The sequence below is a fragment of the Hypanus sabinus genome, chromosome 21 (genome assembly GCF_030144855.1).
Source record: "Hypanus sabinus isolate sHypSab1 chromosome 21, sHypSab1.hap1, whole genome shotgun sequence".
NCBI lineage: Eukaryota > Metazoa > Chordata > Chondrichthyes > Myliobatiformes > Dasyatidae > Hypanus > Hypanus sabinus.
In genome coordinates, this window is record NC_082726.1 from 26,302,787 (window position 1) to 26,330,561 (window position 27,775).

Genomic DNA, 27,775 nt, shown 5'->3' on the forward strand with positions numbered 1-27,775 from the left:
AGATTACTATCTAAATGGAGTCAAGTTTAAGAAAAGGGGAAGTACAACGAGATCTAGGTGTTCATGTACATCAGTCAATGAAAGAAAGCATGCAGGTACAGCAGGCAGTGAAGAAAGCTAATGGCATGCTGGCTTTTATAACAAGAGAAATTGAGTATAGGAGTACAGAGGTCCTTCTGCAGCTGTACAGGGCCCTGTTGAGACCCCACCTGGAGTATTGTGTGCAGTTTTGGTCTCCAAGTTTGAGGAAGGACATTCTTGCTATTGAGGGAGTGCAGCGTAGGTACACGAGGTTAATTCCTGGAATGCTAGGACTGTCATATGTTGAAAGATTGGAGCGACTGGGCTTGTATACACTGGAATTTAGAAGGATGAGAGGGGATCTGATTGAAACATATAAGATTATTAAGGGATTGGATACACTGGAGGCAGGAAGCATGTTCCCGTTGATGGGCGAGTCCAGAACTAGAGGCCACAGTTTAAGAATAAGGGGTAGGCCATTTAGAACAGGGATGCGGAAAAACTTTTTCACCCAGAGAGTGGTGGATATGTGGAATGCTCTGCCCCAGAAGGCTGTGGAGGCCAAGTCTCTGGATACATTCAAGAGAGAGTTAGATAGAGCTCTTATAGATAGCGGGGTCAAGGGATATGGGGAGAAGGCAGGAACGGGGTAATGATTGTGTATGAATCAGCCATGATCACAGTGAATGGCGGTGCTGGCTAGAAGGGCTGAATGGCCTACTCCTGCACCTACTGTTTATTGTCTATTTTCTATTGTCTATTGTCTATTGGTGATAGGTGAAAATTGGTTCTAATTTGGTGATTTGAGCTGGTGATATGTTTATTTACTGCAGCACTTCATATGAGTGGAAAAGGTATAAAATTAGAGTGGCCAGGAGCTTGAGGGTAGTTTTTCAAGACTTTACCAATGAACAGTACCGCAAACCAAGTTGGAGTTGTGCTGTGGTAAGAGTAGTCCACACATGCGTAGATAAGTGTTCTAATGTTTGCTATTTTGTCCTAATAAACAAAGTTTTGTCATTCTATGTAGATAATTGGAATTTGTGTCTTTCTGTCTATGCAAGCCTGGATGGTGAGATTCCCTTGATGATGATGTCACTTTTTTGAGGCACCACTTCTTGATGATGTCCTTGTTGGTGGAGAGGGATGTGTTTGTGTTGGATTTGTTCAACCTACAACTCTTTGCAGTCTCTTTCGATCATGTGCATTGGAACTTTCTTACCAGCCAGTGATGCAACCAGTCAGAATGCTCTCCACTGTACATCTGTATAAATTTTCAAGTCTTTTGTGACATACTAAATCTCCTCAAACTCCAAAATGAAGTAGAACTGCAAATGAGCCTTCTTCAAAATCATATCAATGTATTGGGTCCAAGATAGATCCTCTGAGATGTTGATACCCAGGAACTTTTAGCGGCTGTACGTGACAAATGGAATGTTCTCCCAGTTTATCTTGTCTCAATTGTGATAATCCACTTCATCATCCACTTGAAACCATGAATTAATGCAGCTGTGTTTTTCTCTTCAACAGTGAACAACAGTTCATGATACCACTTCCAAATTTCTTTATGCCTTTAATATTGCAATATGACATGAATTCACAGTGAAACATTACTACATTATAAAAATAAATAAATAGTGTAAAAAACAAATAGTAAGGTAATACTGAAGGATTCATGGACTGTTCAGAAAATCTGATAATACAGAGGATGAAGCTGTTCCTAAAAGGTTGATGGATGGATGGACAGGCTCTGGATGGTGAAGGTCCTCAAAGATGGATGCCACTTTATTGAGGCACCACCTCTCAAATATGTCCTTGGTAGTGGGGAGTGTTGTGTTTGTGATGGAGTTGGCTGAGTCTCAACCTCTGCAGCCTCTTTCAATTTATTGTGTATATTGGAACCTCCATACCAGATGGTGTTGCAATCAGTCATAATGCCCTCCACATTTGATGACATATTGAATCGGATGACAAAGAAGTGTGATATCCAGCCTGGTGACTGATACAAAATCTGCAGAGTAAAATTTCACTTGCAGATTTTGAATACACTCTCCACTGGGTATTCCTTGACCACCGCTGCAGGACCAAAGGATCAATCTTGAAAGTAAACAGTCAAAGAAACAGGGGGTGACTTTGTTTCCTGAAGAACTAGCTACCAGGAATGGCAGATGAAATATGGTAGGCATGTCAGGATGCCTGTGTACGCATTAGGCACATTTTCCATGACCATGGCATTGATCACAGTGACTCTTGGTTGGCAGAGGTGCATTTTCTTGAAAGTTTAGGGATTGATAGACGTTGTGGTACTTCAGCATTACATGAATGTAGATTTCTCATTTCCTCAACCATCAAGAAGTTCACAATGCTACACAATCTACATCTCTGGTCTTCGGTCAAACAGAAGAACTTCCTTCTCTTTCAGCATAAGCATACTTGCATCATTGCTAAACTGTATCTAGTTTGTACTGCCTGGATTAGAGAGTATGTCTTATGAGTGGAGTTTAAGTGAACTAGGGCTTTTTCTTCAGAACGAAGAAGGATGAAGGTTGACTTGATAGAAATATAAGATGATAAAGATCAAGTGGATAGCCTAAGACTTTTTCCCACAGCAGAAATAGTTAATAACAGGAGACATGATTTTATAGTGAAAAGAGAAAATCAGAGGAAGCGGGGAATGTCAGAGTTAAGTTTTTTTTATAGAGAGCATACTGGGTGCATGAAAAGTCCTTACAGACTTGGTGTTAAGAGCAAATACATAAGGGCCATTTAAGAAACTTTTAGATAGGCACATGATGGTAGAGAAATGGAAGCCTATGTAGGAGGGAATGGTTAGATTGATCTTAGAGTAGGTTATAAAGTTAACAGAACACAATGGGCCGAAGGGCTTGTACTGTGATGTAATGTTCTATTTTCTATGGTATGACATACTGGACAGCTACAAAGGTTGATGGTAAACATTATGGGACCAGCCCCAGCCCCTGCAGCACTTTGCTCACTACTGACTGCCAACCATAGAAACACCCATTTATCCCAACTCTCCGCTTTTTGTTAGTTAATTGTGATAATACATCACATCCAACTCCATGCAACTTTATCTATGGATAAATACTTTAGGCAGCATCTTATCAGATGCCTTCTGGAAATCCAAGAGTACAATATTCATCTATTCCCCTCAATCCACCCCACTGTACTCATTATATCCTCAAAGAGCTCCAGTATTTTTGCCAAGCAGCACTTGCCTTTCATGAATCCATGTACAGTCTGCCCGATAGAACCACTTTAACCAAATGTCTGTCTATTTCTTTCAAAATGATAGCATTTTCCTTAATTTAGACGTTAAGCTAACTAGCCTAACTACCCACCTTTTACCTATATCCTTTTTGTAACAGTAGCATGGCATTCGCTGTCTTTCAACCCACCAGGACCTGCCAAGAGTGTAAACAGTTTATGTTAAATTATCAGAAAAACATGGACTATAAACATAAGATATACTGTAGGAGCAGGATTTGGCCATTTGACCCATTGAGTCTGATCCACCATTTCATCATGGCTGATCCATTTCTCCCTCAGCCCCAATCTCCTTCCTTCTCCCTAATCTCTTCATGCCCTGAATTTTCAAGAATCTATCAATCTCTGCCTTAAATATACCTAAAGACTTGACCTCCACAGCTGCCTGTGGCAACAAATTCCACAGATTCATCATTTTCTGGCTAAATAAACTCCTCGTTTTTGTTCTAAAAGGACTCCTGTTTATTCTGAGACTGTCCCACCATAGGAAATGCCCTCTCTACATCCACTCTATCGAGGCCTTTCAACATTCGATAGGTTTCAGTTGAGTTACTCCTCATTCTTCTGAATACTAGTGAATACAGGCCTAAAAACCACCATGCGCTCTTCATATGACAAGCCTTTCAATTCCGGAATCATTTTCATGAACCTCTTTTGAACTGTTTACAGTGTCAGCAATTCCTTTTATTAGATAAAGGTTCCAACTGCTCAAAATACCAAAGTGAGACTTCATCAGTTTCAGCAAAACGTCCTTGCTTTTATATTCTAGTCCTCTTGAAATGAATACTAACATCGCAATTGCCTTCCTCACCACAGACTTAACCTACAAATTAACCTTTAGGGAATCCTGCACAAGGGCCCTCAAGTCCCTTTGCTTCTCAGATTTTTAAATTTTCTCTCCATTTAGAAAATAGTTTACCCTTTTGTTTCTTCGACAAAAGTGCATGACCGTACACATCGCAATGCTGTATTCCATCTGTCATTTCTTTGTCCATACTCTTAATCTGTCAAAGTCCTTATGTATACTCTCTACTTCCTCAAAACTACCTGCCCCTCTACATATCTTCAAGTCATCTGCATACTTTGCAAAGAAGCCTTCAATTCCATCATCCAAGCCATTGATATATAACGTAAAAAGAAGCGGTCCCAACATTTCTAGTCACTGGTAGCCAACCAGAAAAGGCTCCCTTTATTCCCAGTGTTTGTCTCCTGCCTATCAGCCACTGCTTTATCCATGGTAGTATCTTTCCTGTAATACCATGGCCTCTTAACTTGTTAGGTAGCCTTAGGTGTGACAACTTGTCAAAGTCCTTCTGAAAATCCAATTACACAATATCTATTGATTTTCCTTTGTCAATCCTCTGTTATTTCTTCAAATAATTCCAACAGATTTGTCAGAATAAGATTTTCCCTTGAGGAAACCATGGCCTTTGGCCTATTTTATCATGTGCCTATAAGTACCCAGGAACCACATCAACTTCAACATCTTTCTAATCACTGAGGTCAGAGAAACTGGCCTATAATTTCCTTCCTTTTGCCTCTCTCCCTTCTTGAAGAGTTGAGTGACATTTACAAATTTCCAGTCTTCTGGAACCATTCCAGAATCTAGTGATTCCTGAAACATTACTACTAATTTCTTCAGCCACCTCCTTCAGAACCCTGGGGTGTACACCATCTGGTCCAGGTGATGTACCTACCTTCAGACCTTTCAGTTTCCCAAGAACCTTCTCCCTAGTAATGGCAACTTCACACACTTATACCCCCTGACGCTCTTGAACTTCTTACATACTGCTGGCATCTTTCATGGTGAAACCTGATGCAAAATACTTATTCAGTTCATCTGCAATTTCCTTGTCCCCTTTACTACCTCTTGAGAATTGTTTGCTCCATCAATAACCTCCATCAAATCTTTCATTGGAAGCCTCTGTCGCTCTTTCAGATTTCTCTCAGCTCTTCTTGCTTTGGCCATGTCCTCTGTCTGATCATGCTACATGCTTAACAGGGCAACACTGAAATTGATTGTAAGGAGTAGTAAAGGCAAACTTCCCTTTAGTACTCACCTAGAATCTGCACACAACTTGTAGGCCATAAAATGAAGTGAGCCAGTTCCAAATTACTCCTTAATAAGCCATCAATTAACGATCCCTTTTGAGAGTGTGGATACAGTGTGCTTCCATGCTGTTAAGACTTCCTTTCTTGCGTGCGGTTCATCTTGAGATTTGGTTGCCTGATTAACATTTGCAGGGAACTAACATTTGATTGATGGCATGATTGATGTCACTAATACAAGCTTTTTATACTCAGTGCACTGACACTGCCAAGTAAAGTTCAGAATCATTTTTATTATCTCTGTCTTATATGACATTGAATTTATTATTTTGTGGCAGAAATACAGTGCAAAGACATAAAATTATAAATGATAAAATAAATACATAGTGCAAAAACTGAAATTATGAGGTTCTTGGACCATTCAGAAATTTAATGAATGAGGAGAAGAAATTGTTATCCCTGTTTTTCACTTCATGGGTGGACTACCAGAGTCTGGACTAATTCACTTTTTCTATAGAAATTTTAAATTTTACATAAAGCAGTTTTGTAAAACATTAAACAAATATTTTCTACATTATTGTCTGAAAGTGAAAGAGCTGGTCCGCATTCACTTTCCAACTCCGAGCAACTTGCTCTGATTTGCAACTTGGAAATTTACTTCTCACAGTCTCATAAGAGGAATACCAACAATATCCTTTTTTGAGAGCAACTGCATGATCCAATTAGCAAAATGCCCTCCAGCCATGCCACTGCTTGTGAACTTTTAGAGCTCCAAAATCTTCGTGTGGTGTCAGAGAATTCCCCGAAGGAAACAATTGCAAATTGATCTACCTCCTGTAAATATCACTTACATGGGGTAAGGTTAGCCCAACAAGAATCATCTGTCAGGAATGGGGCCGGATGGACCCAAATGCAAATGCAGGATGCAGACACTGAAGTACTAGGGGGAAGACAGGATGGGGATGCCATGGCATTTAAGGGTAAAGCTGGAGTTCAGGTAGATAGAGTGTCAGGCAGGCAGAGCGGAGCGGGCTCCTGGAGTTCGGGCAAGTAGAGCAGAGCGGAGCGGGCTCCCGGGGTTCAGACAGGCAGAGCCGAGCGGGCCCCCGGGGTTCAGGCAGGCAGAGTGGAGCGGACCCCCCGGGGTTCAGGCAGGCAGGCAGACAGGTCTAGGTGACTAGATAAGCTGGCGGAGAGCCCTCCCTGGGCAGGCCGCATATGTCCTGGGTAGGGCGCCCTCCCAGGCTGCAACACCGGAGGCCTGGGCAAGACGCGGACCCCTAGGTGGGTGCAGGGCACAATCCCAGGGTTCGGGCGGAAGAGGAGGATGGGGCAGAATCCCCATCAGGCAGCAGCAGACTAGCCAGGCCTGCCCGATGGAGGCAAGGGATAGGAATGGGCAGAACCACTGCTGGACAGCGGCAGGTCAGCCGGACCCAGCCGACGGAGGCAAGGGGTAGGAACGGGCATAGCTGTAGGATGACCAACCCAACAGCCATGATAGCAGGAAAATCAGGAAAGGCCGGCAGACAGCACGACCACGCGAACAAAACAAACGAGCAGAGAAGCGGGACCAGCACATGGGAAGAAAGGTGGGGGAGAGGACCAACCTGGCAGTACTGGTACAGGGCAGAGAAGCATGATGAAGAGTAGATCTGAGCCCGGTCAGGATAACAGAATGCAGAGAAGAGTTCAGAGCCGGTGGAAACAGAACAAAACAACCACCCACCTGATCCCAGTCCCAAGGCCCCTTATAAACACCTGCAGCTCAATGAGTCACAGGTGTACCTCCTTGAGCCAGGAGGGTCCTAACTAGTTCACGGGTGACGGGAGGGGCAACTGCAGGACCCGGAGTCTGGAGCCCTCAGACTGGTTTGAGACCCAGAAAGCGGATTACGGACTGGACCGGACTGGACCCTGACATCATCATGTCTAACTCATCGAATTACAAATAGTAGCATTGGTGTCATGCTCAATTTAGATTTATCCATGTGATACACAGCACATTTTGCTATGTTGGATGTACACGTGCAGTACAGATGATGTTTTTGAGCACCAACAGCATTCAATATACCTTCAATGACTGACTACTCACAATCCCAATTTTACACTGCATATCTTCTGATGCTTATTTATAAGATATTAAATATGCAAAGTCTATTGTAAAACCCAAGGCCAGATACTGGGCTGCAATTGTATTAATTATAAATGAATGTGGTTGCAAAATAGGTTAACCAAAACTATTAAGAATACTACAGGCAAAGTCTCACAACAGCTTTATATAATCTCTATGTCTATATTCAAATCAATGTGATAAAGGCAGACTGTTTATTTAACTAATTATAATAGCTTCTGCTCTGCTATTATTTTATTTAGAGATGCAGCACAGTTCTGGCCCACAGGCCTGTGCCACCCAATTACACCCATGTGACCAACTAACCCTTTGGAATGTAGGATGAAGCCAGAGCACCCAAAGAACTGCCCACACAGTCATAGGGTGAATGTACAAACTCCCAACAGATAGTGTTGGGAATTAAACGCAGGTCTCTGGTGCTGTATAGCATTGCACTAACTGCTACACTACTGAGCCGCCCAACACTATTACAGAGAACTCTTGTTTGATGAAATGAACTCTTGACCTCAAATCTACCTCTTTAAGACCTTCCTCCTTATCAACTCTTGATTTACACTCTCTCCATTACTGTAACAGTATTTTCTGCATTCAGTTAATTGCTTTCTCCTTGTACTATCTCGATGTACTGATGTGATGAAATGGATTATCATGCAAAACAGAGTTTTTCATGAACTTCAGCACATACACGTGATAATACATAAACAGTTACTAAGTACCAATTCTTAATTATCCTGTGACTGAAGAGAGCTCATTAATCCAGCTTTTAAATTCCTAAATCAATTAAAATAAAATTTATATTTCTTTAGCATATTTCATAGAACATCACAGCCAATTTAGAGGCTCATGTACACTAGATCTACACAGGTTTAAAGGCGAAACTTGGAGGAAATGCAACAAAGTAGGACACATACATAAAGCACATCAGTCAGACAAAAATAAATGGACTTTACAGAGAAGAGAGAAGGATAAAAAGTCAAGTTGCAGGTTCAAGAAGAGCACTCATCTGCATGATAAACAGGAGAAAATCTGCAAATGCTGGAAATCAGAGCAGCGCACACAGAATGCTGGAGGTATTCAGTAGGCCAGAGAGCATCTATGGAAAAAAGTACAGTCGACATTCCAGACCGAAACCCTTTGGCAGGACTGGAGAAAAATAGGTGAGGAGTAGATTTGAATGGTGGAAGGAGCAGAGAGAGAAACACTAGGTGATAGGTGAAACTTGAAGTGGGGGGGGGGGAACGAAGCATACAGCTCTGAAGTTGATTGGTGAAAGAGACAGAAGGCCATGGAAGAAAGAAGAAATGAGGAAGGAGAGGAGCACCAAAGGGAGGCAACAGGTGGGTAAGGAGATAACGTGAGAGAGGGACAAGGGGATGAAAAATGGTGAGGGGGGAGTGGAGGCACTACTGGAAGTTTGAGACATAATGTTGATGAAAAATCTGATAATGATAAGACTGACACAGGGCTGGCTAGCCTTGAGATTTACAACGTGAAAACTAGTATTACATAGCAACATGGCTCCCACCAGATGTGATTGACAAATTAATTAAAATAGAATTGGATACTGGCCAGTTTCAGTCATTCCACAAAGTAAGTTTGAATGGCATTTCAAAGAAGCTAAACTGAAGCCCGCAGATCTTCAACTAAGAACTTATAATGGAGAAAAGATAGTTCCTGCAGGAATGATATTCATAACAGTGGCATTGAGTACGTTTTGAAATGAACCAAAATGGCCAGTGACCATTTAAAAAAGCAGTGCAGCACATGTTCCTCAGAAGGGAAAGAGAGAACATGGTCAAGTTACAAAATAGGCAGAAAACTGAAGAATTCACGGGTTCATAAACAGTGAGTACCAGCTGAAAAAGTAGATGTCTCGCTTAAAGTAAAGAACAAACTAAGACTCGTATTTTGGACTCTTTGTCTTTTCCTTTTCATTAATTTAATATTTTGAAGTTACAAAACATAACAAGAAGCCACTAAAAACTAATAAGCAGTGGCTCAAACAGTTGAAGAAAATGGTATATCATCCTTTATCATAATAAAATTTGCGCATAGGCATAGAAAAAGCATTGGTGAGACTGCAGAGGCAGAATATTTGACAGTTTTGATTGACTAAAGAAAGGATATACAGTAAGTTCTAAACTCAGCCAATGCCATCATGGGCACTAGGCACCCCAGCATTGAGAATATCTTCAAAAGGTGTTACGTCAAAAAGACAGCATCCATCATTCACATCCTGCATCACCCAGGACATGCTCTCTTCTCATCGCTCCTATCAAGGAGGAGGTACAGGACCTTGAAGACACACACTCAACATTTGAGGAACAGCTTTTTTCCACCATCATCAGATTTCTGAACTTTAAAATGTAATTTTTATTGTCATTTATCATTTTCTTCAATATCATGTATTGCAATATACTGCAGCTGTAAAACAACAAAATTTCACAACATATACCAGTGGAATTAAAACCTGATTCTGATTTTGGTTCATTTTTACAGATTAGATTAGCTTTATTTGTCAGATGAACATATAATGAAATGTGTCATTTTGCATCAAATCAAGTAAATGAAGATTGTGTTGGGCAGCCCCACAAGTGTCATCATGCTTCCTGCACCAGTATACTGTAGTGTGCCCACAACTCACTAACCCTAACTGAAAGTCTTTGGAATATTGGGGGTAACTGGAGCACCCAGAAGAAACCTATAGGGTAACACAAAGAACATACACACTCCTTACTGGCAGGAGCTGAAATTGAATCCCGATCTCATAGCTGGCACTGTAACAGTGTTACTCGAACTTCTACATTACAGCACTTGTCATAGAGGTATTGAAGTTAAGGTTCAACAGTCATATTAATGGAAAGAGAGGTTGAGCAGACTAAGCCTGTATTCTCAACAATTTAGAATGAAAACCACCAAATTCGAACAGGGATTGACAGTGGAGGATGTTTTGACTGAGCAGTAGATCATTTAAAACAGCGATGAGAAGTAATTTTTCAACTGGCATTGAATTCTCTTCCTTGAGGACTAGTGGGGGTCCAAATGTTATTGAGATAATTCAAAACAATAATTGATGGATTCTTCTTATTAAAGGAACCAATGAATGTGAGACCAGCATAAGAAATTGGAGATCCAGTCACAATCTTGATGAATGGCAGAGCGGAAAATGTTCCTAATTTTCTGAAATAGTATCACGTGTCTTTAAGATCTGCTTGAGAGAGCAGGAAAGGCTTTTATTTAACACACAGTCCAAAAGATGGCACCTCTGTCTGTGTCTCAGTACACAATGGAATGACACCCTGCAATAGTTTGTGTGAGATGTTAATCTCTGAGTCAGCAATCTATGAAAACCGTAGTTATCTGATTTAGAGATAAACATCTAAACATCTCACGGAGCCTTTGCATCAAACATAGTTAAAGCACTCATTTTAAAGCTTTGTGGAATGTGCTAATCTGCAGTAATTATATGCAAATTGTTGCCAAGAGATAGATAGATAGATATCTCTCTCTCTCTCTCATATCTCTCTCTCTCTCTCTCTCTCATCTCTTCATGTAACTGCCCAATAACAACTGTCATTTTATACCTGGATACAGAGGGTGTATCTGTTGTGGAGTCAGGGACAGAGTGTAACACTTAAGTGTCTCGTTTCTGTACATTGATTGCACTCAAGGTCATCATGAGTTCCATATTAGTTTCTGGTATGGTGTTCATTTTCTTAAATTTGCTGGATCTTATGGAGGGTTCTGATGTCATAGGTAAGCAATGTTCGCCAGCACTGGATGATGGAGAGAACTGGAAGTGTTTTACAGCAGCCATTTCTACACCAACCATCAACTACCCACTTAATTCCAATTCTCAGCACTTGGTCCATTGCATTCTATGCAATGGCATTTCATAAATTTTTGTAGATATTTTCTACATGATGTGACGTGGTTAGTTCTTGGCCTAATATTGTTCACTATTTGTATTAATGAATTGGAGAAAGGAACAGGATGTAAGGTTTCCAAAATTAGGTGGAAGGGCATGTTGTGATAAGGATATTGTAATTCTGCAACAGGATGAGCGGGCAAAAGACTGGCAAATGGAGTTCATGCAGGGAAATGTGAGTTCATGTTTGTTGGTAAGAGAAATCAAAGGACACATTATTATCAAAATGGGAAGAGACTGCAAGTGAGTGAAATACAAAGGCATCTGGATGTATGGACACATGAATCACAAAAATCTAGCAGGCAGGTCTGAGAAATATTCAAGAAGGTATTAGAATTTGGCAATTGCAAAGGCATTGGAGTTTAAAAATTGTAGAGGTTTTCAAGTAATTGTACATGGAGTTGGTGAGGACTCTCCTGGAATAATGCATACAGTTTTTGTCCCCTTATTGAACATAAGATATTAGAATATTGGGGGCACTACAAAATTTACTAGGCTGATGAGGGGCAATCTCATTAAAAACTATCAAATGTTGGAACGCCTGGGTAGAGTGAATGTGGAGAGGATGCTTCCTATGATGGGGAGGGAGTCTACAACTAGAGGACACAACCACAGAATAGAGGGACATTTCTTTAGAACACCGATGAGGAGCAATTCCGTCAGCTAGAGGGTGATGAAAGTGGAATTCATTCCCACAGGCGGCTGTGGAGGCCAGGTTATTGGGTGTATTTAAGGCGAAGTTTAAAATGTTCTTAGTTAGGGTGCGAAAGGTTACAGGGAGAAGGCATGAGAATGGGGTTGTGAAAGAAATAGATAATTTATGAATAAACAGTGCAGCAGACTTGATGGGCTGAGTTGCATAATTCTCCCCCTATGTCTTTTGTTCTCATGATCTTAATTCTTGGTAGGAGAGTATTGCTCTACCAAATGAGACTAAATAATTTGGACCTGTGTTCCTTGGAGGTCAGAAGAAAGAGGTCTGACAGAAGTATATGTTGAGATGTTTTCACTAATACAAGAGTCTCAAACAAGAGGATGCAACTACAAGATAAGGGGCTGATCATTTAAAACTGAGGAACATGGAAATTTCTTCTTGCAGAAGGAGGTGAAAATCTGGAACCTTTTGCCTTGGCAGATGGTGGCAACTGGATCATTATAAGTATTTAAGGTGGAGTTGGATAAATATTTAATGGAGTGAAGAAGAGACAATGAGACTTTCATAGATCAAAACAGTAGGGCAGACTTGAAGGACATGCTCCTACTTAAGTTCTTGAGTCGAAAGATGTGGATTTAAGTAAATAAATCCAAGTAGTACTGAGGTTAATATTCAAGATTTAATAGTACAGAGTGCACAGTAAATCTAATTCGAAATCCTGTTTAACTATTCACAATTCATCGGACAACGTCTCACAAATGGATTAACAAATCAATTGACATAACATTTATTTGTATATATGCTTAACAATTGAAAAATATTTTTTCATAAAAGTCAGATTTATAGATCCCAGTGCGAGATTAGGAACAGTCAGTATAAACTACCACAAGGTGAGTGAAAGAAACAACATATCCAATCTATACAAAGTATTCCTTCACTTTAAGGAAGATTTATAAAGCTGAATTTTTCAGAAGTTCTTGTAGAAGATCTGCAAAGCTAGAAGTTCTCGTAGTGATGATGAAATTGCATTTTATGCCGCTTGTTCATATCCTTGCAGGCTTTTTCTACATTTTTGGTCATTCCAGGAGGTCCACAGCTAAACACTCCAACCTTGGTAACCTACTCATGAATAATGAACAACAAAAATGTTACACCAGAAAGACAGGAAAAATTTCACAATTCCCTCAATAATTCTGGATCACTTCTGGTTTCCTTGCCCTCCCTTTCCAGTCCTGTTGAAGGGTCCTGGCCTGAAACATCGACTCTTTTTACCTCTCCATCGATGCTACCTGACCTGTTGAATTCCTCCAGCATTTGGTGTGTGTTCATCTGTTTGACACTCTCTTTCACTTCTACAGTCTCCTTTATAGAACATAGAACAGTACAACACCGGAACAGGCCCTTTGACCCATCATGTTGTTCTGAACTAATTAAGCTAATAATACCCAATTCCTCCTGTCTGCACATGATCCATATCTACCCCCTCCCATTCTCCGTATATTCATGTACCTATCGAAGAGAAACCCTTCTTTCATCTCTAAATATCTCTGCCTTCCCATCAGTCCTGGCAACACCTTCCAGACATTCGCCTTTCTCTGTCTACAAAACTTGCCCTGCATATTTCCTTTGAACTATCCCCCTCTCAATTTAAGTGCATTGCTGCTTATTTTAATGCACAGATTTACATCTGCTTTAACTATAGTAATGCTTTATTTGCCTGTCTTGATTCTTCTTTCTTGATCTCCTGAGCTGAAAATACCTTCCCTCATTCCTGTTGGAACCTGGCTACCAGAATTCAGTGCAAAAAAATTACCTCAGCCTTTGAACAAAAAGAGTCACAAGAGTTGTGCAAACACTAGAATTTCTGGGAACCCTTACCTCCTGTGTGCTCATCTCACTTTCTCTCCTTCATATCAACCTCTGGTCCACCTATTTTTGTTTCTCCTCACATACTTTACCCACACTTTCCCCCTTCAACACTCCCATCATATATTTTCTTCCCCTTCTCTTCCTGATTCCAACCACATACTCCCCACATAATTTACCCATCGGATTCTCTCCTCTCTCTGGTTCCTTTTGCCCTTCGCTTCTTCCCTAATAGTTCACATTTCACTTCCCTTACTTATCAGGTTCCAGCACTGCTAGTCGTTGTGTTCCTGCTCATCACGCTTCAGTTGTCTCCACTTATACCTTCTCCTCCCCTCCACCTGTCACCTTTGTACCTCTGTCTTCCAACTCCACCCCTCCAACTGCTCTATGATTCCACCTGCCCATCATCCATCCTTCCTTGGACCACCTATCTCCCACTGTTCCCAGGACACCTCCCCCGTCCTCTTTGTACTGGCTAATTTCATTTTCCTCTCTCACTCCTGATCCCGGGTTTTGACTGAAAGGTCAACAATTCCTCTCCCCCTCCCCCACAGATACTACTTAACCCATTAAGTTCCTGAAGAAGTGTATAGGCAAAAGAGATTCTGCAGATGCTGGACGTATTGAGCAACATAGACAAAATGCTGGAGGAGCTCAGCAGGTCAGGCAGTATCTATGGAAGGATACAAACAGTTGGTGTTTTGGACCTGGATTGAGCATTTTGTGTGTGTTCCTCCAGCGGTTTGTTTTTTGTATGTTATAGAGTGATATTGAATGGAAATAGGCCTTTCAGCAAAATGAATCCATGCTACCATCAATTTTCATCAATCTTTCATTAATCCTTTTTTAGTCTTCCCTTTAGCATAAATGTCAGGTTCTGTCAGGCCAAGAGAGAATTAGAATCATGAATTCACACAGAAGTAGGAATTTCAGTCTACCATATTAATAGTATCCATCCAGGATCTTCTGATAAAACTACATATTTGGCTTGAGTTGCACTGTGTGGGTTCAGCTCATTACTCCATCATGGTCAATATAAAAATTTCCAGTAACAACAAAATCTACTGATATTTTAAACCCATTTCTCTAATTAATGTGGATTATTCAGCAATTTGAATTTGTATCACAATTGTTTACTTCTGATTATATTTGATGCATCATCTTCAACAGGCTAACACCATGTCTGGGCTTATTACATTTACAATGATAATCAATCAAGTTCATTAAGGCATAGAAAAAGTTATAAAATATGATTAAGATTCAGGTGGATGTTAGGTTCAGGTTGAACTGGGTTTTAATTTTATACAAGCACTAACCATTCCAGGTTGACATTATGATTTAATGCAATACCTCCTCCATATACTCATTCTCAGGGCCATCAATATGTTGTTTAGAATGGCAGGTGTTTTTCGGTTCACACCTCTAATTGATTTTTGTCGAGCCACTCCTCCAGCTTGTGGCCACATTGATGGACTGCAGCAGAGCTGTCTCAAATCTTGGTGAGAGGGCATGTTCGGACCAAGCCTCCATTCCCAGCAAAACACTCTGATTTTTCTGTGGCAAGCAGAACTGCATACAATATTCCAAATGCAGCCTCAGCTATATGTTGCACAGCTGTAACATGACATACCACTCTACTATCCAGTGAAGGAACGTGGTGCCTTCTTCACCACTGTCTACGCATGATGCCAGGGAACTTTTGGAAACTATGTACTTGTAGTCATCAGTCTCTGTTTTGCAACACTCTTCAGGACCATGTGGTTCACTGTATGTGTCCTGCTTTGGTTTAATTTCCCAAAATATGTCACTTAACACCTGCCTGAGTTGACCCCCTTTTCTTGAGATCAGCACATGAAGGAGAAAGGAATAGAAGTATATGCTGATAAAGGGATAGGACAATTTCAATAGAATGAAGAGGGATCAAAGGAGTTCATCTGGAGTGAAACTGTTGGAATATCAGTTGGACTTTTTATTCCATTGCCTTCCATTCTTTGTCAATTTATTCAATTTTTTAGCTTCTAAGTTGTAAGTCCTTACTTCCCTCCGTCTACACATTTCACAGGGCTTTACTTTTGAAGTCAATTCAAATTTTGAATTTAATTGGTCTAGATCCACCAATTTCAGTGATGGCAAGTAATCATCTTTTGTTGTTGTTACACCTTGACATTGGCAGAAAAATTCTGCAACTCTACAGTGAGTACATTAAATGTGGAAGTGCCAAAGTGTGTGTAATTTGGCATTCTTTCACATGCTCAGCTGTTCTGCAGCATTCTCCGTGATAATCAAGGAAATATAGGGAATTGACAACATTTTCACCTATCTCTGAACAAGCTAAGTACTCTAAAGTTTAAGGATGCACTAACCTGAATGAATGATTTGTAAATTCTAAGACTGGGGGGTGGAGTTTCAAGATGGCGACGTAAGCATCTGCCTTTTAGGCGCTCTTTATTTTTTTAACTATAATCACCCTTTAATTAGATCTTTTCGAACTTAATCATATGAGTTGCTACCTTTGATTGACCCTTTTTTCCTAAAATAATAGTTGATCTAATCTTGTCAAACCTAAAATGGCTACAAGTAAGAAATCGGCTAAGGATCCTGTATCCATCGACGCAATTTCTGGTCTTTTGGACATTAAACTGGATGTTAAATTTGCGGGTATGGAAAGTAAATTGGACAATAAACTGGATGCTAAATTTGCGGCTCTGGAAGGCAGACTAGAAGGTAAATTGGACAGTAAACTGTTAAGTTTGGAAAGGAGGATTACTTCGAAAATATCCGATCTTGAAGGAGTTGTTAAATCGCTTGAAACTAAGTTTCAGTCGCAGGCGTTAGAGGTTCAACAGCATGGAAATAAGATCACGACTCTTGAACAATCAATTTGTGAAAAAGCACGTACAATTGAAGTGTTAGAGAAGAAGATAGAGTCGACTGCTAAAACTTTAGATCAGTACAAGTTTAAAATTACTGATCTTGAAAATCGTTCTCGCAGACAGAATTTGCGCATCATCGGAATTCCCGAAAAAGTTGAGTCCGGTGATTTAACTGAATTTTTCTCTAAATTACTGTGGGAAATTTTCGGTGGTGAAGGTTTGAAAAATGAACCTGTTATTGACCGCGCTCATAGAGTTGCGAGGTTTTCGTCTGTGTCTGATAAACCACGAGCGGTGATTGTTCGCCTTCATTATCCTCGTGAGAAAGAGCTTCTAATTCGATTAGCTCGTAAAAAAGGTATGATCTCCTACAGAAATTATTCATTTCGAATAGTTGAGGACTACTCGTATGAAGTAATGAAAGCCAGGATCGCTTTTAAACCAGTGATGGCAGAGATTCATTCGATTGGATTTAAACAAGCTTTAATGTATCCAGCGAAGCTTAGAATGGTGCTGCCCGACAACAGTCTACACTTTTTTAACACTCCTGAAGAAGCGAAGAAATTTGTTGAAGAATATCGATCCTCTAGTGCAACTTGAACTATGAGTTACATTGAAGATTTTTTTTTTGGAGAGAGGATGTCATTTCATTTTAAGTTTTAACCCTGGAAGTTGGGTTATAACTTTTTATTTTGAACTATGGGTCTGGGTCTTTTTTTTTTACTACTATTATTATTGCTTATAGATGCTGTTTTAATTTTTATAATATCCTTTTTTATACACGTTTGTATTTTGTAATAATGAATTATTTTTTCAAAATGTCGTTTCTTCTTCCCATAAGTCTTTACTTTTTATAAGCGTTTATTTGCTTGCCTGTATTTAGATATGGAACAAAGGTTTTGAATTCTTTTTCTTTAGTTTTTTTTTATATATGTTGTAGTGTCTATTAAATCTTTTTTTTTAAAAAAATTCTATTTTGATAACTTTTTTACTAAATTTTCTTATTAGATTGCTGAATTTATATTCATATTTTGTAATATGGCTTTCTCAAAATGTCGTTTCTTCTTCCCATAAGTCTTGGCTTGTGAAACGTCATCTTTGTATCTGAATATGGAATTTCTTTTTTAAAGGTGTATCACATTTTTAAACTTTAATGTGCATTTTTTTTATTAATGATTTTTCTGGTTTTACTATTTTAGTTTTTTTTTGATTTGTCTGATATGGGTGTGTATGTGTATGTGTATATATATATATGTAGGTATATATATATATATATATATATTTTTTTTTTGCAACTCTATATTTTAATTGGGGTGTTATATAGTTTTTTCTTAAAAAATTTTCTTATGGAGCTGCCATCTTGAAATGGGGGTAATATTAGTATTAGTTTATGCGCCTGCCGCTTGGCTTTCTTTCAAAGGGTGGGGGGAGGGGGGAGGGATCTTTTTTCATGCTTTTGCTTTTTATTTTTTTGCTTTTAGTTTATGGGCTGACTTTAAATTGTTAATATTGTTGAGGTGTCAGGATCTCCGGTTGCTCCTGAATCAATTTTCCTTCTTCCTAAATTGTGGGTTATGTGTCTTTTTAACCTTTTATGATACACACAATTAATATTGGTATGATGGATAAATCTATTAACTTTATCTCGTGGAATACTAATGGTTTAAATCATCCGATTAAACGTAAAAAAATATTTAAAGTATTCCATAGATTGAACGCTAATATTATTTTTGCACAGGAGACCCACATTAGGAGGGAGGATAATCAACGTTTTTTTAGGTTCTGGAAAGGTCAACAATTTCACTCAAATTGTACCGCTAAAATTAGGGGTGTGTCTATTTTTATAGACGCCTCAATTTCGTTTACACATTATGAAATTATTTCTGATCCACAGGGTAGATTTTTGTTGATAACTGGTTCACTTTTTAATCGGAAAGTTGTTTTAGTTAATATTTATGCTCCAAACTTTGATTGTCCTGAATTTTTTAAACGTTTATTTACTTCTCTTCCTAATTTGAATGAATATATGTTGATTATGGGTGGAGACTTTAATTGTTGTTTGAATCCTTCGATGGATAGATCTAAACCTATTCGAACTCTTCCGAATAGATCAGCTTTACTTATTAATTCTTTTATGGTTGATTCTGGAATTACTGAAATATGGCGGTTTTTGAACCCTAAAGGTAAAGAATTTTCATTTTTTTCACATGTATATCATAGTTATTCTAGAATTGATTACTTTCTTATTGATCATCGTTTATTAACAGATGTTATTGATTGTAAATACGATTCTATTGCTATTTCGGATCATGCGCCTTTGAAGTTATCTATCAAGATTTCGGATTCTTCTATCAATACTAGATCTTGGAGACTTAATGCTACTTTACTTCAAGATCCAGAATTTATTACCTTCATAAAACAACAAATTGACTTATTTTTTTCAACAAACTATAATGAAGAGATTGATAAAGGAATACTTTGGGACTCTTTCAAGGCTTTTATTCGTGGACAAATTATTTCATATTCCGCTGGTAAAAGAAAACAAAGATATTCAGATATAGCTTTATTGGTGGATAAAATTAAAGAAATTGATAAGATTTATTCCGTTACTCCTACCAAAGAACTTTATAAGAAGAGAGTTGAGCTTCAAATGGAACATAGTTTATTATTATCTTCTTCAACTGAGAATCAATTAATTAAGACTAGGGCTCAATTTTATATTCATAGTGATCGAACTGGTAAATTGTTAGCTAATCAATTAAAAGCTATTTCGACTAAGCGACAAATTATTAAAATTCGTAAACAAGACGGTAATTTAACTACTGATTATAAAGAAATCAATAACATTTTTCAAGATTTTTATAAATCTTTATATCAATCAGAATTTGACGGTGACCGGTTTACGATGGATAATTTTTTTAATAATTTGAATATTCCTAAACTGATAGATGAAGATTGTAGCTTGCTTGATGCTCCTATTTCTATGGATGAAATAAGAGAGGCTATCTCATCAATGAATTCAGGGAAAGCTCCTGGTCCTGATGGTTTTATTGTAGAATTTTTTAAAACTTTTTCTTTATTGCTTTCTCCTTGGTTATGTGAAATCTTTAATGATGCGTTTGTTAAGAAGAGACTACCTCAATCGTTTTATGAAGCTACTATCTCTTTAATTCTTAAAAAAGATAAAGATCCTACCTTATGTGCATCTTATCGCCCTATATCATTATTAAATGTAGACTCTAAGATTCTTACAAAAATTTTAGCCATTAGATTAGAAAAGGTATTACCACAGATTATTTCAGAAGATCAAACTGGTTTTATTAGGAATCGATATTCCTTTTTTAATATTAGAAAATTGATTAACATAATTTATACTTCATCACCTACAACCCCAGAATGTGTTATCTCATTAGATGCTGAAAAAGCCTTTGATAGAGTTGAATGGACATATTTATTTAATGCATTGAGAAACTTTAATTTTAGTCCTAATTTTATATCATGGATTAAATTAATATATTATAAACCTGTTGCTTCTGTTCTTACAAATAATTATAGATCCTCTTTTTTTCAATTATCTCGTGGTACGAGACAAGGTTGTCCTTTAAGTCCTTTATTATTTAATATTGCATTAGAACCTTTAGCTATTGCTATTCGTGAGTCTCCTAATATTTTTGGTATTACCCGTAATGAGAAGTTATACAAATTATCGCTTTATGCTGATGATTTGTTGTTATATATTTCTAATCCTAGTAGGTCTATTCCTGCTATTTTATCCTTGTTGGCTCAATTTGGTAGCTTTTCTGGTTATAAGTTAAACTTAGATAAGAGTGAGTTATTCCCTTTAAACGCGCAAACTTTATTGAGTGATAGGATGCCATTTAAAGTTGTTACTGATAACTTTATCTATTTAGGTATAAAAATCACCAAGAAATATAAAGATTTATTTGGACTGAATTTTTTACCTATGCTTCATCAAATTCAGCAACTTACTACTAGATGGTCTCCCTTATTTTTATCATTAGTTGGTCGGATTAATGCTATTAAAATGATGATTTTACCGAAATTTTTATATTTATTCCAAGCTTTACCAATTTTTATCCCTAAATCTTTTTTTGATAATATTGATTCAAAAATTTCCTCATTTGTGTGGCAAAATAAAAATCCTAGGTTAAGCAAAAGGCAATTACAAAAGTCTAAAAAAGATGGTGGTCTAGCTTTACCTAACTTTAGATTTTATTATTGGGCAAATAATATTCGTAACCTAATGTACTGGAAACTAGATTTGGATTCACCTGTGTGCCCACAGTGGGTAAATTTGGAATGTAGTGAGGTTAAGGGATATTCTATATTTTCCGTTCTTGGTTCTTTTCTTCCTATTGATTTAGCCAAATTCAATAAACAGATATCTAACCCTGTTGTTAAACATACACTACGAATTTGGTTTCAGTTTCGCAAATTCTTTAATCTGAAAAACTTTGCTCTGGACAGCCCTATTTTATGTAATTTTTTTTTTAAACCTTCATTGACAGATCAAGCTTTTAGTATATGGAAAAGGAAAGGTATAAAATGTTTTCGTGATCTTTTTTTTGAAGGTACTTTGATGTCTTTTGATCAACTATCCAACAAATTTGAATTACCTAAATCTAATTTTTTTAGATACTTACAAATTAGAAATTTCTTACATAAAATTCTTCCATCTTTTCCTAACTCAACTCCATCGGATTTTTCAGATTTGATTTTTACTTTTAATCCTTGTCAGAAGGGATTAGTAGCTTTTATTTATAACATGATTATGAAGATACAGCCAGAAATATCGGATAGAATTAGACAAGAATGGGAAAAAGAACTTCGATGTAATATATCAACAGATAAATGGGAAAAAATTTTACAAATGGTTAATTCCTCCTCTATTTGTGCTAAACATGCTTTAATACAATTTAAAATTGTACATAGAGCTTATATGTCTAAAGATAAACTTGCCCGATTTTATTCGCATATTAATCCTCAGTGTGACAGATGTCACTTAGAAGTGGCTTCATTGACTCACATGTTTTGGACATGTCCCACTTTACATAACTATTGGAAGGACATTTTTGATGTCATTTCCTCAGTATGGAATATCGATTTACAACCCCATTTTATTACTGCAATTTTCGGTATACCAAATGAAGATGGTAATCAGCTTTCCCCTTCAATCAGACGAATGATTGCCTTTGTAACATTAATTGCCAGAAGGTCTATATTACAAAACTGGAAAGAAGTAAATCCTCCTTCTACATTTCAGTGGTTCTCCCAAACTATTTCTTATCTGAGTTTGGAAAAAATCAGAAGCACTATCTTTGATTCTTCAATTAAATTTGAAGAAACCTGGGGACCATTTATTCGACACTTTCATATGAATTAATTTGGCTTATTTCAGATCCTTTTCTCTACTTATACTTGTTCAGGTATGGAGTTCTGGAGTTCTTTTCTTGACACCTTTATATATTTATAAAGTGCTATTATTGCCCATGTTAGTTTTAGTTTAGTATTTTTTTTCAATATATATTTTTTCTCATATATAATTTCAATTTTTTTTTTCTTCTTTTTTCGACGATTATTTTTGTTTTTTTTTCATATATATTTATATAGACTTGATTGATTTATGTACCTTTTGTTGATGGATGTTTTAATAGGATATTATTATCCTATTACTAATGTAATCTCAAGTTTATTGAATCTGTAATCTATTCATTATTTTGTGTTGTTTTTTTTTATATATGAAATTTAATAAAAAGATTGAAAAAGAAAGAATTCTAAGACTTATAGAACAAATTCTGTACATATAGGTTATAAGAACATCAGATTCAGATTTATTTATCACGTGCACATCAAAACATACAGTACAGTGAAATATATCAGTTTAAGATTTCAAAGTAATAGATTTTTAAATAATATGAAAGACTTTAAAATGTCACTTCATATTCTAGTTTCATATTTGGGGATAAGAAACCTATCATTTCTTGTAGAATTCTATTGACTTTGTTAGCCTAGCCTTTCGTCAATCAATAGTTAAAAACACTGGACTCTCATTTATTTCCAAATGGCCCACTTTGAGCAGTTTTTCCCAAGGATGAGTTGAGCAGTGACCTGTTAATGCCACTTCAGATACTGATGATAGTATCCCAGCATCTTTACGTAATTAGGAGGTTAACCAGGTTTGGTTTATCACTGAACAGTCTAAGAACCTTCTGCTGACATATTTTTGAACATCTCTAACTAGTTGCATTATGGTCTGGTACGGCAATCCGAATATACAGGAACGCAAGAAGCTGCAGAAAGTAGTTTACTCAGCCCAATACATAATAGACACATTCCTCCCCACTGTTGAATGTATTTATATGAGGCACTGCCTCAAGAAGCCAACATGCCATATCCTTGCAGCTACCATTGAGAAGGAGGTACAGAAGCATAAATCCCCACCCTCAGGTTACTTTCCATTAACCATTTGTTCTTGAACCAACTAGCATAACTCTGATCACTACAGTATAGCAACACTGTGATTATTTTGATTACTGCACTGTTGTTCTAATTAGGGTTTCTTATAAAATTATGTATAATTGTGTTCTTTCTTGTAAGAGTTGTGTATAATTTATGTTTTTTCTTGTGAATGATGCTAGTGTTATGCTCTGTGCTTATGATACTGCTGCAGGTAAGTTTCTCAGTACACCCTGTGCATATGATGACAAACTCAACTTTGACAAGTTTTGGGGCATACTTAACTGGGATATGTCACACTGAATCAAAATCAAAGATCCAATTAAAATTGTCTTATCAAAGCTGAGTGTTCCTGGTACACTGAGAAATGACAATGTTTGCCACGATGATGACAGGATACTTTAAACCACAGCTGCTGAAGTACAAATCACTACTCACCTCAGAATGCACATCCACAAGTGAAGAGAAGAAAGGGACAAATTGAGGACGTCCAAAATGTGTGATGGATTGAAGTCCAGTGAACAAGCTACGGTTTGACACTTTCTGAAAGTGGCGCTCGCAAATGTACTGGACCAAACAAAAAATCTCATTAACTTATGTCAGGAAATAGAGCAAACAAAGCTTATAGAGGTTTATAAAATTATAAGGGTAGTCAAGATCATCAAGTAATATAGACTGTATAACCAAGGAGATTCAAAAATATTGTACCAAATGCTTGCACCCAAAATTAATTCATGTATGAATTTTTTTCCTTCTCTTTACTTTCATTATATTATGAACATTATCTAATGTGAGCAGAAGGTCAATGCATTCTAGAATGCTTTTCTAGCTGGTGTTGGGATACAAGACTCACTGCAATAGCTAAATTCCAAAGCCAGGTCCTGGCATCTTTGTTGCAAATAGCAGTTAGCTAACTTAGTCAGTCCTATAAAGTATGCAGTACAGTTACCAAATGTTGATTGAAAGACAAGATAGATTTCAGTAGTATTCATCCAGATGTTTGGGGTCTATTGGCTGTTACACTACCAATATAACATTAGTTCCACGCCACAGATTTACATAGATCCATATAGTTATTTTGCACAGAAACAAGCCTTTGCGCCCAACTCATCCATGCTAGCAAGGTGCTTAGCTATAGTAATTTTATTAGCCTACCTTTGTAAATGTACCCACCATTAAACACATGTACAAGGAGAGCTGCCACAAAAAAAAGCAGCCATTTTCATAGATTACATCCCCCCCCCCCCACCCCATCTTCTTACTGCTGCCATTGGGAAGGAGGTACATGACCCTTAGGTCCCACATGAACAGGTTCAGGAATAGTTATTACTCTTCAACCACCAGGCTCTTGAACCAATATATATAACTTCATTCATTCAACACTCATTCCACAACCTATGGACTCACTTTCAAGGACTCCACAACCTATAAGCTCAGTTTAATTTATCTATTGTTTTCTTTTGCATGTTGGTTGGTTGTGTGTAGTTTTTCATTGGTTTTATTGTATTTCTTTGTATCTACTGAGAATGTCTGCAAGTAAACGAATCCGAGGACAGTATATGGTGACACATAAACTATTTGATAACAAATTTACTTTGAATTTTGAACTTTGAAATTTTATCCCATATCCTTCTAAAAATCTTTTCTATTCCTGTACCTGTCAAGTAACTTTTAAATATTGTTCATGTATGTGCTTCTACCAATCACACTGGGAGCTTTTTCCATGTGCCTAATCACCCTTTGTGTGACAAACTTGCCCCTTAAATTTTAGATTACCCTACCCTGGGCAAAATAATCTATCTATCCTATCTACAGTGTTTATAATATTATAAACCTCTGCCTCCTTCTTTCCAGGGGTAACAGTCTCCTTAGACCTCACACCTTCCAGTCAAGGTAATATTCCTCTGAATCTTTTCTGCCTTCTCTTGAGCTTAATCCCTATAGTGTGGCGACCAGAATTGCACACATTATCCCCAATGCAGCCCAACCAATGATTTCTACAACTAAAATATGGCTTCCCAACTCCTGTACTCAATGCCTTGGCTAATGAGGAAAGCATATAAAATGCCTTCTTGACTACCCTGTCTACCCATGTTCCCATTTTTGAGAAATATGTACCTGTAGTCCAAGGTGTCACTGTTCAATAATACTTTCCAGGGGTCTGCCATTCACTGTGTATGTCCTGGCCTAATTTGATTGAAGCCCTCCATTGGTTGAGGTTGACCACTGAAGTGACATCCTAGTTGTTGACGTGATATACAAGCCAGGGCAATACAATATGGAGAGCAAGCTGTTCCCCATGCAGCAGCCTCCTCCTCTTCAGGCAGCTGATGGAATGGCAGATACCGATACAGTTTGACACCAATGGTATTGCAGGAGTTGCCAGTTAGCATTTAACTCAATGTAAGACTGTCTTAGAAATTCCAGGCCTGGATTTTTTCTTGAGAGTTTACTTCCAAAGCCTTCCCCATGAGTGGGTTTAGCTACAAGGCAGCGTAGGTTCAAGATCAGATTTTTCAATCTCCTAAATGAGCTGCCAAACATAACTGACGAGCCCCATTTGCCCAAAGCAACTGGTTTTGATGTGCCAGTCACATGCCTTTGCCCATTTTCCTGTCAGTAGGAACAATTCTGCCGGGCTTAGTAGCTAAGACACACATGAAGGCCAGGGAATATGTAATTGGTTTATTTTTGTCACAGATATGGAGATGCAGTGAAAAGTTTATGTTTGTATGCCATCCAGACAGATTATTCCATATATAAGTCCATCAAGGTTGTACAAAAGGAAAACAGGACCAGAATAAGACCATAAGCTATAGGAACTGAACTAGGCCATTTGGCCACCCATCGTGTCTGCTCTGTCATTTCATCATGGCTGAATCAACTTCTTCTCTCAACCCAATCTCCTACCTTTGCCCAGTATCCCTTGATGCTCCGACCACTCAAGAATCCATCAAGTCAAGTCACTTTTATTGTCATTTCGACCATAACCGCTGGTACGGTACATAGTAAAAATGAGACAATGTTTTTCAGTACCATTGTGTTACATGACACAGTACAAAAACTAGAGTGAACTACATAAAATAAAAACAACACAGAGAAAGCTACACTTCCCTTATGTCTCTGGCCTCCATAGCTGTCTGTGGCAAAGAATTGCACAGATTCACCACTCTCTGCCTAAAGAAATTCCTCCTCATCTCCATTCTAACAGGACACCTCCCTATGCTGAGGCTGTGTCCTCTGGTCTTAAACTCTCCCAAAATAGGAAACATGCTCTCTGCATCCATTCTATCAAGGCCTTTCATCATTCAATAGATCTCAATGAGGTCACCACACATTCTTCTGAATTCCAATGAACATAGGCCCAGAACCAATAAACATTCTTCATATGACAAGCCATTCAATCCTGGAATAATTTTTGTGAACCTCCTTTGAACCCTTTCCTGTTTCAGCGCAACATTTCTAAGATCAGGGGCCCAAAACAGCTCACAATAATCCAAGTGAAGCTTTATAAAGTCTCAACATTCCATACTTGCTTTTAAATTCTAGTCCTCTTGAAATGAATGCTAACATTGCACTTGCCTTCTTCAACACAGGCTCAATCTTCAAATTAACTTGCATGGAATCCTGCACAAGGACTCCCAAGTTCCTTTGCACTTGTTTTTGTATTTTCTCTTCATTTAGAAAATAGTCAACCTTTCAATTTCTTCTACCAAAGTGCATGACCATACATTTCCCAACACTATTCCATCTGCCATTTCTTTGCCGATTCTCCTTACCTGTCTAAGTCCTTTTGTAACCTTTCTACTTCCTCAAAATGAACTATCCATCTACCTATCTCCATATCGTCTGCAAACTTTGCAACAAAGCCATCAGTTCCATCATCCAAATTGTTTCTAACACAGACACTTGACCATTAGTCACTGGCAGCCAACCAGAAAAGGCTTCTTTTATTTCCACTCTTTGCCTCTTGTCAATCAGCACTGCTTTATCCATGCTAAAGTCTTTCCTGTAATACCATGGGTGTGTAGCTTGTTTCAGCACCTTGTTAAAAGCTTTCTTCAAATTTTAGTACACATCAACCAATTCTCCTTTGTGTATCCTGCTTGTTTCTTAAAAGAATTTGAACAGATTTGTCAGGCAAAATTTTTCCTTGAGGAAACCATTTTGATAATGGCCTATTTTATCATGTGCCTCCACATATTGTGAGACTGCATACTTAATAATCAAATCCAACATCTTTTCAATCACTGAGATCAGACTATCTGGCCTATAGTTTCCTTTCTTCTTCCTCTCTTCCTTCTTGGAATGAGATTTGCAATCTTCCAGTCTTCTGGAACCATTCCAGAGTCTAGTGATTCTTGAAAGCTCATTACTAATGCCTCCTCAATATCTTAAGCCACCTCTTTCAGAACCCTGGGGTGTACACCATCAGGTCCACGTGACTTATCTACCTTCAGACATTTCAGTTTCCCAAGAGC

The 27,775-nt window shown here is 38.0% G+C and overlaps 1 protein-coding gene across 1 annotated transcript in view; it reads right to left on the bottom strand.

Moving 5' to 3' along the window:
- Window positions 1-12,775: 12,775 nt before the first annotated feature.
- Window positions 12,776-27,775, bottom strand: part of LOC132378896 (dual oxidase 2-like) — a 148,390-nt gene continuing 133,390 nt past the window's right edge. Inside the window, exons 33-34 of the mRNA XM_059946187.1 lie at window positions 23,733-23,861; window positions 12,776-13,194 (exon numbers count right to left, since the gene is read on the bottom strand). Coding sequence (XP_059802170.1) covers window positions 13,072-13,194; window positions 23,733-23,861 — 252 coding nt within the window. The 3' untranslated portion in view covers window positions 12,776-13,071. The remainder of the gene's footprint in view (window positions 13,195-23,732; window positions 23,862-27,775) is intronic.